Below are 14,412 nucleotides of genomic sequence, written 5' to 3' on the forward strand. Positions count from 1 at the left end.
ATAGCCAAATCCCAGGGCTGAGTCAGCCAGCAGTGGCCTGTCTCTGCATTTGAACCCCCCTCCCCAGCCCCAGGCTGTGTGTTAATATTGAGAGGGCGGTAAGTGCCTGGGATAGGCCTGTCAGATGTGGGCATCTGTGGTTGCTGGCTGACCACCGAACCAGACTGAGACAGAGAGGAAGCCGTGGGTGTGTGGAGGAGCTGGAGGCTGGACATCAGTCCTGGGGGTGGGGGGCTGGAATCCAGCCCCCAGCTCCTGCACTGGGCAAATATATATGGGCCCGATGGCAGCGACAGGGGTGGAAGCTCAGTGGAGCACCCAATGACGCCAGGACAGTGGGGTGAGAGAAGGGTCCAGGGAAGGAACATAACTCAGGGAAGAACATTGGGAGCTCAGGGCCCGGTAGGGTCACCCTACCTGAGAAGGGGCCACAGTCCTGGGAGGATGCGGGGCAGAGAGAAGCCTGCTTAAACCTAGTGCGCAGCAATAGGGGAGGAAGGGGAAGAAGCAGTCACCCTCAGGGCCCCAATAACCAGGAGGGCAGTTTAGCAGGGCGCGGTGGGGGCCCTGATACAAATCAGACAGTTCGTGCCATGGAGTCCTTTCTGGGACTACCCCACCCCACCCCGAGGAAGCAGGAATGAGTGCTCCAGAAAATAGAGCGACTAAATTCTAAACCGAATAATAAATGGAAAGTCTGATGGCAAAAAGTAAACCAGGCACTAAGAAACAGTATGTAAAGTGGGGCATATTTTAGCCTGTTGTCCCTGGTGATGGGATTAAGGCAATTTCATCTCATTGCTTTGCTCATCTATTTTCTTTGTCTCTAAAATTGCAGTAAAGTCTTCTAATGGGGTAGGGTCTTGGGACTGGATCCGGAGAGTTGCCGGTGGAGGAGGAGGGGGGAGGCTACCTCCGGAGGAATGACCCTGAGGGGGAGGGCCTCTCAGCACTGAGACCTGAAAGGTGCCCGTCAGCCCCTCATCTCGGCAACACAGGGACTTGATCCTCCTTTACATGTAAATCCTCCCTCTTGCTCCCTCCACTTCCTCCATTTTAATAAGCTGATCCCAGTCTCCGAGGGAAGACCCGACGCAAAGGGGAGCAGGAAGGAGCCCAAATTCTTTATTTTACAAAAACTAGAGACTAAAGTCACTTCATTTGTTCATTCAGCAGATAGGACGCCGTGCGGGAGCACTGGGGAGAAGTGGGCACCACCGTGGCTCCCCGGGTGCTCCCATCCGGACGGTGGGGGGCATCTTACTGGCCTCTGCCTCCTGAAAGGGATTATGAATCTGCCCGCCCCTCCCCCTCAAGAGTTTTTTATGTTAAGAAGAGAAACAGGCAGAGGGAAGCAAGGTGCCCGGTTCGGTCACATCTCCCAGTTAGATCTAGCTTCGAAAACCCCAGAGAACGGCTCCGCACTGGGTGCACGGTCCGTACCACCTTCCGCCCCTCCTCCCGGGGCCGAGAGGGGACCCTAGCGTCCTGGGGGGCGGGGCGAGGGGCGGATGGCCCCGCCCCCGGCCCGGCCCCGCCCCCTCGCCCCAGTCCGGGTCCAGCCGGATCTCCTCCCCCTACACCTGGGGTAGCGAGGACACCCCGGGAGGACGCGGCCCAGGCCATGCCCATCGCCGCAGAAGTGGGGACACCTCAGGGCCCGAGGCCGGGGTCCACGGGCTTCTGGGACCCGGGCGCGCGCCCCGGGGCTAACGCAGCGCTCGGGGCGGCGCGGGGACGGCCGGCGCTTGGCCTCCGGCAGCGGCTCCGCGCGCGGGTCTCCTTCCCATTTGAGAGGCGGGAAAATCGAGGCGCAGAGAGGCCGAAGGGCCTGCCACCTGTCCCGCTTCTGTGTGGGCCAGAACTGACGGAGAGGGCGGGGAGGGGGCAGGGCGGGGGGGCGGCAGCGACCCTCCGGGGCCTCTCGGTGCCCGGAGTCCCCGCACCTGTAAAGCAGAGGCGCACTCGCGCCCGCCTGTGTCCGAAGTCACAGCGCTGAGAGCCGAGACCCGAAGGCCCTGGGGCCCCCCGTTTGAGGGGTGGCTTGGGGAGGCCTTCGGAGAGGGTCCGCGGCGGGGCGCCCCCTCCCTCCCCTGGCGGCGGCCGCGCTCCTCCCCCGGCCCTGCCTCCCGCCCGCCCGCCCTCCTCCCCCGCCCTCCCCCTCCCCCGCCCGCCCGAGCCGCGCGGAGCCCCAGCCGCAGCCAGAGCGCGGGCAGCGCCGAGCGGGCGGCGGGGAGGCAGCGGTGTCGGGCGGCCCGCCGCCCCCGCTAGGCCCGGGCCACGCACACCCGCCGGCCGCGGAGAGGCCGGGGGCGCGCGGGCGAGGACTGGCCGCCGGGCCCGGGGCGTCCCGGGGTGAGGACGGCCGGCTGGGGTCCGGGGCAGCGCCGGCGGAGGACGCGCCCCCCGGAGGTGCGGCCCCGCGAGCCCTGCGGCCCGGGAGGAGGGCGCCGGCCGCGGAGGCGTGCGGCGGGGCCGGCGCGGTCGGTGAGGGCTGGCGGGGCCGGCGCGGAGGCCGGGCGGCGGGGAGCCGCGGCGCGCAGCCATGCGCCGGGCGCTGTAGCCGAAGGCGCGGGCCCGATGGAGCGGGCCGGGGCGCCGGGGCTGCGCGGCGGCGGCGGGGGCGGGGGCGGGGGCGGGGGCGGGGGCGGCCCGCCGGGGCTCCGGCTCGCGCTCGGGCTGGCGCTGCTGCTGGCGCGGCCGCCGTCGGGCCGCGCGGGGGCCCCCGAGGCGCAGGAGCCCGCGGCGCCCGCCACGGCGGCCCCGGCGGGGGGCGACCGCTGCCGCGGCTACTACGACGTGATGGGCCAGTGGGACCCGCCCTTCAACTGCAGCTCGGGCGCCTACAGCTTCTGCTGCGGCACGTGCGGCTACCGCTTCTGCTGCCACGACGGGCCGCGGCGCCTCGACCAGAGCCGCTGCTCCAACTACGACACGCCGGCCTGGGTGCAGACGGGCCGGCCACCCGCGCGCGCCCGCGACGCCACCGCGCCCCGGGACCCGGGCCGCGAGCGCAGCCACACGGCGGTCTACGCGGTGTGCGGCGTCGCGGCGCTGCTCGTGCTGGCGGGCATCGGGGCGCGCCTGGGCCTGGAGAGGGCGCACAGCCCGCGCGCGCGGCGCACGGTGACCAGGTGAGCGCGCCGCCGGGCCGGGCCGGGCCGGGCCGGGCCGGGATCCCCCCACCCCGCCGCCTGGACAGCCCTCCCTGGCCCGTGGGCGCCCCCCTCGCCATCCTTCATCCTCCCCCGCCCCGCCCCGCCCCGCCCCGTCTGCGAACTCTGGTCCTGTCCGCAGCCCCCTCCTGGTTTTTCCTTCCCATCTCTGTCTCCAGGCCTGTTACTCCCCCCACCCCCACTTCGTGGAGGGAGACAGCTGATACCGTCTCCCCTTGACCTTCCGGAGGGAGCTGGGTGCTGAGCCGCCCTCCCCCGCGGCTCCCTCCTCCTCCGGAGTGGGCGGGAGGGCACAGAGGCCGCACCCAGGAAAGGTCGGAGCCCCACTAGCGGGGGTGGGGGGGTGGGGGCGTGCGCTGATGTAGTGTTGGGCGTCTTGGGCCCCGGGCCCCAGAGAAGCGTAGGGAAGGGAAGGGGCTTTATCTGTAGCTCCCCTCCTGCTTCTTTCCCCACTTCCCTTCCACCCCACCCCCATAGCTGTGACTCAGGCCTGACCTTTCCCTGGGGATAAGGCCTCCCCCACACACCCCATTCAATACACCCCCCCATTCCAGGCAAGGGACAGGGTCTCTCCCTGTGTAGGAAGGCACTGGAAATGTGGGGGGACACAGATTCGTTGTTGCCGAGGCCAGGTGCTAGCTGAGCCTGAGCTTTGTGTTAAGTGGGGTCTTAGCTAGAATGACGACTCTGGGATCCTGTGTCCTCACCTTGGAACTCTCACCCACACCCCCACACTCATGCCCACGTGCTTTGAGGCCTGTGCCTTCCTCACTTACCCAGGTCTGGGCTCCCTGGGGTGTGCGACAGGCTGGTTTTTAGAGGTGACAATGATAGAGAGAAGCCCCCATGCCTGCGTGGGCCTGCGTAGGCCAGGTATGGATGCTTCCGCCTCCTAGTCTTCAGGGGCACAGGATGAGGGTTTCCTTGGCTCCACGCAGCACCCCTGTCTCCCAGACCACTTAACTTACTGTGTCCCGGCAGCCACAAGGTGGAACTGGGATTGGACCCCTAACCTCAGCCACTGTGCTGCTGCCTTGGCAATGTGGAGGCTCTGGTCCTGAGCCCTGGGTGCTGTGGGGGCAGGTCCTGAGCTTGAGTCCTTCATGTCGGGCAAAGAGAAGACAGGACATGTCCTTGACTAGAGTGAGGGCAGCAGGAGCTGAGGGCCGTGATGGTGTAGAGGGGGCGGCCGGTGCAGCCTAGCTGATACATTCACCTAGGGCCCTCTTCATCTGCAAGGGACGGGGAAGCAGGTCTGGTGATGCTTCTGGAAGAGCTGGCCCACCCATGATGTGCTGTGTGGCCTAGGCCAGTCCCTTCCTCTGTCTGGGCTTCAGCTCCCACATGCTCTCTTTTTTTTCTCCTCTGGGGAGATCTGAAGCCCCACTTAGGCTCATGTGTGGGTGTGTGCTGAACCCCTGTTCTCACTCTGTTGAGATTGATGGTCAGCTCCCCAAGGCTTGGAGGGGAGCTGGATCTGTTCCTTGAGAAGTTTGTGCAGAGGCCCAGAGGCATGAAAATTACTCAGGTGTTAGGGATTGCTGACAGAGGAGCGCAGAGCTGAGAACACAGGGGCGGGCAGCGGAGCGCTGGGGACCAGAGTTGCAGCTCGGGCAGGTGTGTGTGTGTGGGGGGACACGACTTCCCGACCCTGCCACATTGCAGCCAAACTGCACCTACCCCAGAGGGTCCCCGTGCTTCCTCCTGCTTCAGCCACTGAGGCCCCAGCCCCCGGAAGGAGGGAGGATCAAACTGCCCCAGAAGAAAATCAGAGATTCTGGGCACCAAAGGCACTGGGCGGAAAGGCTGGGACTGGCTGTCAGCAGGGAAGGCTCAGTCAGACGCTGTCACACCTGGGTGGGGCTGGGTGTCCCGGTACCCAGGAGGCGGCTGCCCAAGGTCATGTAGTCTTTGGTGCTGGGCTGCCAAGGTGGGATCTCCTGGCTCCTCCCTCCTTTCTCGTCTGTCTGTCCTCCCCTCTGCGTCCATGTGGCAGCTTTGTGCCAGCGGAAGCCTCTGCTGCAGGAAGGGAGTTAGGTAGGCAGGTAAAGAAGGCTTCCTGGAAGAGGAGGGACTCTGGTGGGGTGTGAATGAGTAGGAGTTTTGTGGAAGGAGATGGAGGAAGGTCGTCGGCACAGAAAACAGCAGAAGCAAGGAGCCTGAGACGCTTGCAGAGCTCTCACTGGGAGAGGAGGCTCAACTCAGAAGGTCTTAGGGATTCTGAAGAGTCTTTGAAAAACAAGGTAGCCCAGGTGACAGGGGACCCATAGCATTTCCTGACCTGCTCTGGAAGTGGCCATGTTGGGGAAATGAGATGTGGAAACCTGATGTGTAAGATCAACTGCAGGGCAGAGAGGAGGCCCAGGGAGGTTGAAAGAGTGAGGGAGCGGTGGTGGCCGGCATTAGCTAGGCTGAGGGCGGGCCAGTGGGGAAGCAGGAGGTTGGGAGGACTGCCTCTCATCACTCTTTCCCCACAGGACACTCACAGAACTTCTGAAGCAGCCAGACTCCCAGGAGCCACTGCCTCCACCTCTGGGCCCACCTCTGGGTAGCTGTGTCCAGGTGCAGATGAGTGATGGCCCCCCCCGGGGCTCCCCCAACCACACAGGTGTGTAAGCGGGCACAGCGGCCTATGTCGATCTACAGCACGGGCCTCCCTTGTCTGCTGTGGGTCCGAGACCAGGGGAAGTGGGGCGCTGAGGGGCAAGAGGCTCTTGGCTGTTTCGAAATTTTAAGGAGCTGCCTGCCTCTGCAGGTGTGTGAGTGTGGGTCGGGCAAGCTGGTCAGCTCCCCGTGGTAAAGAGGGACCCTCCAAGGTGTCCTGCAACTTCCAGGCACAGGGATGCGGTGAGGAAGGAAGGTTCCAGGTTCAGGGATCCTTGGCTCGGGCTGTGGTTCTAGGCCTTGGCTCAGCAGTGCCCTGGGGGCTGCCTGGCACCAGCCTATGGATTCCAGGGGGTCTTTTTAAACTCCAGGCCTCTTGGCCTCTTGCTGGTGAGGCAGGCTTCACAGCAACTTCCCCTCCTCTCCCCTCTGCGGGTTGGAACTCTCAAACCTTAACTGTCTCCTGAGAAGCAGGTCCTGGGACTCCGAGCCTGGCCCAAGCTGAACAGGCTGGGAGCCATCCCTTAGGCTAGCAGCCACTCAGGGCTGGCTGCTATTATTCAGGTTATTCTGAGCCAGGCAGGCCCTGCCCCAGGCCCTGGAGAGTCTGTCAAGAAGGTGGTTTGGGCTCTGTCTCCTCCAAGCAGCCCTCCCACAGGCTCTCCTTGAAGTGCTGGTGGGGAGAGGACAGTGAAGAGGTGGTGGCGCAGGTGGAGAGTGCACTCGGGTCAGCAGGCCCCCGGGTCTCATTTCCCCTTCCCCTGTTCCAGACAGGAAGCACCCCAACAATGTGCCCCTGGGGTCAGCGACCCCCGGCCCCCAGCGTGGCCCCAGGCTGCAGGGCGGGGGCAGCATGACGCTGCAGCCCTATACCAAGTATGCCACCCTCAAGGCCACAGCGCTCAAGGTCGCAGGTGAGTGGCCGGAGAGCCCCGTGCCCCGAGGGGAGCGGGGAGCGGGGAGCGCTGCACCTGGAATATCCAAGCTCCTAGGTTACAGGGCTCGGGGTCCTGATTCCAGTTCCACAGCTCCCACCCTTGCGGGGCAGCGCTCCGGCCAACTTCTGTGTCGGCCAACTTCTGTGTCCTGCCTATGCAGCCAGTGGCCTCCCGTCCCCTCCCCCGGCCACTGGTCCTGGCCCAGCTGTCAGAGCCCGGGCCCCGCCCCTGGGCCTGACCTCGCTTCCCACACCCTCACTGTCCCCGCAGAAGCCACCCCACAGGACTTCTACCAGCGTTTCCCCGCAGCCGAAGCTGCCCCACTGACCCTCCCGGCACGGGCCCCACGGCCCCGCGAGGACTTGCCTGCACTGCTCGACGCCTGCCCCTGGGCCCCGCCGGGCTACGCGCCCCCCGCCAGCCTTGCCCCGTCGGGCCACTACAAGGCCTGGGTCGCCGGCCGCCAGCCCCGGCCCACCCCCCGTGGCCACCTGGGGGCTCAGGCCTCCCCCGCGCCCCGGAGGCCCGGCCACGCGCCCCGGAGCCAGTTCAGCGTGGAGAAGCTGCCTGAGGCCTTCAGCCCGCAGCCCCCTGCCCTTTACGGCAGCGCCGGCCGCGGGCCCCGGCACCTGAGCACTAACAGCAAAGCCGAGGTCACCGTGTGAAGACGGGGTGCCGGTGCTTCTGGGGGCCCTCGCCTGCCTGGGGGGCGCAGGCCGTGGAAGGCCAGCCCGCCCTTATGCCTGCCCCAATGGACTGGGGCCTGGGAGCCTGCAGAGCTAAGGGGCCCACTGGGGAAGGCCAGGGGTTCCGATCTCCGGGCGGGTTCCTCATGTAAATAAAGCCTTTTGTGTGGCTCCCATCCCTGAGAATAAAGGAGCCCTGGCTTGGCCCTGAGAGGCACCGATGGTGGAGGCATTGGTCATTGACTGGACAGACGGCAGTACGGGCAGAGGGCACAGCATGTGCAAGAGCAAAGGACTGCTCTTGAGAGCTGCCAGGCAGGTGTCCTGGGAGCCAGGGAGAAGTGGCTGGAGAGGGTAGTCAGGGTCGATTGCCAAGCTTAATGTCCACACCAGTGGGAGCCATGGGAGAGAGGGCAGTTGGGAGGCCCCCTGGGAGGGTCCGTGCCCCTTACCGGAGATGAGCCCCCTCCAGCCAGTCACTCTACATCTTGAGTTGGTTGAGCCCAGCTCATCCTCATTGACATAATCTGGCCCTGAGCCGGCACCTGGCTTGCAGGCCACTTGGCCAGGTTGGTCCAGGGCCGCCCCCCTAATGGGTGTGGGCGGTGGGCCAAGTGGACAGCTGGTGCTCAGGATGGGGGAGCCTCCTCCCAGTAGCTGCTCTGGGAGCAAAGAGAATGGGGATGCTGGACACGGAGCCTTGGCAGTGCCCCACTGGGGGTGCTCGCACATGCTCGGCACTGCCAGCACTCCCCCTCCCCGCCAGGCCGGCTCCGGGTACCTAGCTGTGTCTCAGGGCATTGCCAGCAGCCTGGGTGTATCGAGTTTCTTTATGCCAGGGACAGTTGGGGAGGTTGAGGTCTGGGTTATGCCCTTCACTGTGTGGCATCAACGAAGCCGCCCAGTTGGCCCTCAGTTTCCCTCCCGTGTACCCTGGGCATGGCATATACTGTTTTACTAACCGTGGCCACCATCTGTTGCTGCTTTCATTTAATTCTTACTAAAGCCCGGTGGGTGTGTGCCTTTACAGATGAGGAAATTGAGGTTTAGAGACCTAAGTAACTTACCAAGGTCACCCAGGTGATTAGCTTAGGACTCTTCTGTCTTCTGTGGCTGAATCGATGCATGGCAGGCAGGGCTGTCTGGGGACTCTGGGGACAGGAAAGGTATGAAGGCATGTGCCAGGGGGGCGGGGTGGTGGTGCTCCTGAGGCACATGCAGTCTCAGACCCTCCTCCTGCTCGCAGGGCTGCCCTGAGGCCCCCCCCAACCCCAGCTCTTCACCTGGAGGAGGGCCCGCCTCACTATCTCTTCTGGCTTTTGAGGAATCCAAGGCTCAGAAGCCTCAGGACAGGAAAGAGCCAAGAGTCCACAGTCCCACCTGCAGCGAGGGCTCCTAGGGCTTGTAGGGGAGACAGTCCTCGCACCCTCAACTGGGGGTGAGGTGCCCCCAGGACCTATCCTGCAGCTGTGTAGAGAGCCGGGGGAGGAGGGTGGGAGCTGAGTCACGGAGCCTGCAGGCTCCTAAAAGGATCATGTTCCTGGGCACATGGGCCACCCACAGCTACCCACCCTGGTGACAAAGGCCCGGACTGGGCTTTGCTGGGAGGTGGGTGCAACCCCTGCTCATTTTCAGTCCCAAGGACCCTAGGTCTCCATCCCAGGGGGCACAAGGCTGAGGCTATGGGTAGGGCCAGGGCTGGACCTGCTGCAGCTAGGCCTCCTGGCTGCTCTGGTCCTTGGGGCAGTGGAGCTGCTGGGACCGCCCTCCTGTGATGGGGGTGGCTCATTTCTCAGCCAGGTCAGGTCGCAGACTTTGCCCTCCTTGCCCCTGGCCCATCCCCAGTCACTTGTCTCCTCTTCTGGCCCGCTGCTCCTTGTGGTCTTACCCCTTGTCACTCACAAGGTACGGAGCTGTAAACCGGTACTTTGTATGTCGTACCACTGACCCTGGCCAACAGGCATGTGGGGACTCAAAGGCAGGGACTGTCATCCCTGTTGTGCACACATGGCAAGAGGCGGAGGTGATGTCTTTCTCTGGGTGACCCAGCTAGGATGTGACTTGCAGGCCCAGGAGGGGACACTAGGGGGCAGCCCACCCAGGAGGGGAGGGATTTATCCTGGAGGCGGCAAACACGCCCGGGGTTAGCACCCAGAGTCCGAAACCACCACCGCAGCCGCAGCCATGAGCAGCCATGAGCAGCCGGCTGTGTCCTGGACAGTGACCTCTGACCCCAGCAGCTCCTCCGGCTGCACTTTTATCCCAGACCCCGTCCCAGCCCTGCACTGTTGGGGAGGGGCCGCGTGAAGCCTTCCAGGGGCCTCTCAGCAGAGGGAGGGCATCCTCCGTCCCGGACCCACCAGCCCAGCCACGCAGCCACCTGGCTGGTCATGACAGCAGTCACGCTACAGACCCTCACACGCCTCATGCTGGGTGGTACCAATCTGTGTTTATTGAATCACCTACATCCAGGACACAGTGAATGATTCCATATCAAGGAAGCCATAGGTGTATCCCCGTCAGTGAAAAACCACCCCCTCCCGCCCCTAAACACTAATGAGAAAAGGCACGGTATATACACATGACACAAGGGCTGGCTCACCCGGCGGGCACAGGCCACAAATTACAGTGTGTGGGGGGACGGGCAGCAGGGAAAGACGGGTTCGGTCCAAGCTGAGCCACCTCAGCCCGTACTTGGCGTCAGGGCAGCCCCTGCCATGTGCAACCCCCAGTCCATGCAGGGGGTGGGGGGGCGAGGCCCTGGGCCCTGCCCACTCTCTACCCCACCCAGCCTGAGGCAGGAGGTGCACAGGCGGCCCCTATCAGCCTCCCAGCCTCCCAGCAGGCTCTGGGGTCTCAGGCAGTCCTTGGGTCCTGGTAGAAACAGCCTCGGGGGAGGCACCAAGCCAGGGATCCAGAAAAGGGGACGCACTCTTCCTCCCAGGACCCCTAGGAAGGTAGAGAGCCTCATCACTAGCGTCCACCTCGCGGAGGGGCCTGTCCCTGGGGAGGGACTGGGGGTTGGTCCCGGCCACCCCCGCTTATTTTCAGGTCATGAATTAGGGATAAAAATTGGCCGTGGAGGTAGGAATTGGGGTGGGAGGGCCTCTGGTCCTCAGTCCTGATGGGTGGCTCCGTCTCTCCCAGCCCCCCGGGGCCTACCCTGAGCTTGGGCTGCCATCCCAGGGGGCGGGCAGTGGGAAGGAACAGGACAATTAAATACGATACCATTTATTTTTTAAAAAAATTAAAAAATAATGCCAACATTATTTTATCCAAGCCCAGGCCTGCCCCCTCCCGCCGCTCACTTGCCTCCCCAGGGCTGGGCTCCCCTCCTTCCCCCGCTGTCCTGTGTAATGAGGAGAAAACAATGAACTGGCTTTGTCAGGCACAGGGGAGGGGACACAGACCCAAGGAGAGAAATAAAGATGCCACAGCAGCTCAGCCCTGCATCACGGCAAACCCAAGCACACGGATATAAAAACATCTGTATAAAAAGGGGGAAGGGGCGAGGGGGCACCGAGCCGTGCCCAGGGGCCTCCGTCCCCCACAGGGAAAGCCTGATAAAAAACAAGGAAGCAGGAGAGGAGGTGTTCAGAGAGAGAGAAGCTGGGGAGGGTGGCGGGCTGGGGGCAGGGGGCCAAGCATCTTGGGAGCCCGGCTGCTCTCCCCTCAGGGAACTCAGCTCCTGCCCCCCACCCTGGCTCTCCTCTCCCAGACCCACGGGGCCCTGGACCACGGGCACCTTCCCGCAGCAGCGTTTGGGGCTCTGCCCAGGGGCCTGCCAGGCTCCGGTGGTCCAAGGGCCTTGGCAGGTGACAGCTCCGAAGACAAGGCTCAGCCCACCCCTCCCAGAACGAGCAGGGAGAGAGAGAGACCGCTGGACAGGGAGGAAGGAGAGACTCAGAGGGAGGAGGGAGAGGGAGGCGGGGTGCTGAGGGGACAGCGCCCGGGGGTCAGGAGGCGGCGATGGCTGTGCCGCCCCCCAACTTGACAATCATCTGCTGGCAGTCGTTGCAGGAGCGTCGGTCACCCGCCTTCTCCAGGGTGCGGGCCGCCTCAGCCAGCAGCACTGCCCGCTGGCCGGGGGAGGACAGGAAGGACAGGGGAAGGTGGCGGCAGGCCAGCAGGATGGCGGTGGCCCGCTCTCGCTGTCCGGGCCAGGCGTCCACCTCTCCTGTGGGAGTGAGAAGAGACGGACAGGAACCACTCACCCAGAGCCCTCCATGACGCAGGCACTGCCGCAAGGGCTTGCTGTGGGCTCGCTTATTTAACCTCGGCCCACTCAGGATGGTAGGCTCTGGTGCTCCCCTGGCTCCCGGATGACAGGATGTGTGCGTGGCTAGCACCCCACATGGTGTGGCTCCAGGGCCCCGCACCGGGACAGTGTCTCCAGCCCTCCTGTCCTCACTCTTGAGGCTGGAGCCACACCCGACCAAACCCCGGCCCCACAGGTTTGGGATCCTTCCCAGCAGCCCACGGAACCAGGCCTCAGCTGCTTCCATTCTCACACCACCTCTGAGACTCTGCAGGTGAGGATGTTCCCTGGGGCTCTGCCAAGGTAAGTGCTGGGCTGGGGCCCTGCTTCCTCCCTCCCCCACCAGGCCTAGAGCTGGGGCGCAGGCACACTCACCATGCTTGGTGCTCTGAGCAGTCCGCCGGCGCAGACTATGCTCCAGTAGCTGGTGGGTGCGGGTGGGGCTGGCTCCTGCCATCAGGCGCACAGTGGCTTCATGCAGGAACACCTGGGGGGTGCAGAGGGGGCCGCCTGTTTGTTCTCCCGTAGGTGCCTCTCTCGGCATCTTGTCTGCCACCCCCCATGGCCCTTCCCTCCACACCCCCTGCCCGGCTCTCCCCTGGGAAGTAACCACTGTCCTCACTCTGCCCTCCGATCCAAGCCAGACCCCTGGAGGAGCAGCAGGGAGACTGAGTCAAAAAAGAAGCAAAGGACTGCTCCCCTTTCCTGGAGACAAAGAGCACTGACATGCCCCCCCGGGTCGGAGGACCAGAGGCCTGGGTGCAGCCTCAAGTTCTGGAGGGGGCGGGGGGGGGGGGGGCGGCCGGAGGAGAGGGAGAGCTGGGCTGGCACCAGAGAGTTTCCTTCAGAAAGCGAGGCCTGAAGGTTTCCAGGTGAAAGTGCCGCTCTTCTGTGAACACAAGTCATTGGGGAATGGGAGGCAAGGCCTAGATCTGTAATTCTCTAACATCTCAAGGCCCCTCCCTACCTTCATGTCTCCATCTGTGGGGAGGGTCTGGGGTGCCACCCAGGAAGGCCACGGGGGACGGGGGTGGGGGGGAAGGGGGGAGCCGCTAAAGAGATCAGCAGTGGGGGAGGTAGGACGGCAATGGTGCTTCAGGAGGAGGAGGCCTTTGATGGCCCCTGAAACTTGGGGCGCACTTCCTCTTCTCCCCAGCGGGGTTTGGGTCAGTGCTGACTATGGATATCTGCCCACTGTCTGCCCTGGCTCACCCTACACAGTGGCCCAAGTGACCCTGAGTGGGCCTGATGAGCAGCCTTGCTTTCTCAGGCCCTTCCCATCTCACTGATGCTTTTGGCCTTTTCACTTGAATTTTTAGAAAATAATTCAGGCAAGAATATGTTGAGTACATTACTCTAATTAGCAATAAAAATAAAACACACAAAAAAAGTATTTGGGTCCAATAAGCCCAATTATACAGCTACCCTCGGAGACTTCTCAGATCCCGTGGCCACCACCAAGGGGGTGCTGCGTGCAGCCAGGAGGCAGAACCAAAGCCCCCAGTGGCTCAGAAAATAATTAGATGAAGTTGTAGGGTGATTTTCTCACTCTGATACCAGTTAGAAAAACCAGAGTAGAGCCTCGTCCGTGCCCTTCCCACCCATCCCAGTTTGACCTCGGAGGGCCAAGGCTGCGGCCCCACACTGGGCCCCCCGAGTTCCAGGGCCCCTGCCTGCCTTCCCCTGGCGGCCGGTGCGCCTCACCTTGCGGTATGCTGGGCGGAAGCTGTGAGCCAGCCTGCGTAGGCTGCCCAGGTCCCGCTGGAAGCCAGCCAGTTCAGCACCTGATGCGTGGTACGTCTCACCCAGAGCCTGGCTGGCGCCTGCCTGCTTTTGCCAAAGTGCTGTCCTCAGTGACAGTAGCAGGTCACAGGTCAGGAGCTGGACCACCTGTGTGATGAGCCACAAGGGAGGAGAAGGGTGACGGGCCCGTTGCTGGGACAGGCCCCGCCCAGCCCGACACTCAGCAGCTCCGGGAGGAAGTGGAGTGTCCCCGAGGAGTAGCAGCCTGGAAGACACTCTGCAGGGAGCAAGAGAACAGCTGATGGGCGAACTCGAGTCACGGCACCTAGTCCTTCTCGTGGCCCCGGGTGGGAGATCTGTTCTTCCCATTCTGTGGATGAGGAAGTGAGGCCCAGAGAGGGGCAGTAGCTTGTGTGTGGGAGACACACGGGGCAGGGACAGGAAATAAACCCTCGTGGATCTGACAGGAAGGCTGGGGTTCCTCCCACCTCGCAGGAGCACCCCATGGCTGGCCTGGAGGCTGAGATACACAAAAGGTGCCATGGCCCTGCTAGTACATCAAGTAGGATCAAAGGGCCTGAAATGGCAGCACAGCCAGGGGATGGAGGAGGGGAAGGAGGAGCGGCTCACTCCAACAGAAGGCAGCAAGGCTCAGCCCAGGTGGTCCCTGCAGCTGGGGAAACAGGAGCCCAAGAAGGCGGAACCATGGAGCCATGGAATGCCTGGGTTTGGACCCACCGACCTAAATCAATTGTGGTTTTGCCACTGACCAGCACACGACTGAAGCTCTCAGTCTCCTCATCCACAACATGGCACCACAAGGCTGTTGTGTTACATGAGAGCACTGTTGTGGGTACCATGCCCAGCCTTGGGAAGTACTGTAAATGCCAGCTGCTATTGGGCACGGATGCCACAGGTGTGGGGCACGGTAGAGAGATCTTCTTGTCTGCATGACACCCACGAGGCTGGGCTGCCTGCCTGCCTGGCTCCCACCAGCACCAGGGTGA

At 63.6% G+C, this 14,412-nt stretch overlaps 2 protein-coding genes across 3 annotated transcripts in view; one reads left to right on the forward strand and one right to left on the reverse strand.

Annotated features, from left to right (window-relative positions):
* The first annotated feature begins 1,624 nt into the window (after positions 1-1,624).
* SHISA8 (shisa family member 8) lies at positions 1,625-7,619 on the forward strand. Its single transcript, XM_072741598.1, has 5 exons — positions 1,625-1,777; positions 2,272-3,134; positions 5,654-5,784; positions 6,551-6,694; positions 6,989-7,619. Exons 1-5 carry the CDS (start codon positions 1,625-1,627, stop codon positions 7,381-7,383), a joined length of 1,686 nt encoding a protein of 561 aa, XP_072597699.1. The 3' UTR covers positions 7,384-7,619.
* A 2,215-nt stretch (positions 7,620-9,834) lies between these two features.
* Positions 9,835-14,412, reverse strand: part of SREBF2 (sterol regulatory element binding transcription factor 2) — a 62,352-nt gene continuing 57,774 nt past the window's right edge. For both annotated transcript variants that reach the window (XM_072740981.1, XM_072740980.1), the window contains exons 17-19: positions 13,367-13,552; positions 12,038-12,149; positions 9,835-11,581 (exon numbers count right to left, since the gene is read on the reverse strand). In XM_072740981.1, coding sequence (XP_072597082.1) covers positions 11,361-11,581; positions 12,038-12,149; positions 13,367-13,552 — 519 coding nt within the window. In that variant the 3' untranslated portion in view covers positions 9,835-11,360. The remainder of the gene's footprint in view (positions 11,582-12,037; positions 12,150-13,366; positions 13,553-14,412) is intronic.

This window comes from Vulpes vulpes, chromosome 16 (genome assembly GCF_048418805.1).
Source record: "Vulpes vulpes isolate BD-2025 chromosome 16, VulVul3, whole genome shotgun sequence".
NCBI lineage: Eukaryota > Metazoa > Chordata > Mammalia > Carnivora > Canidae > Vulpes > Vulpes vulpes.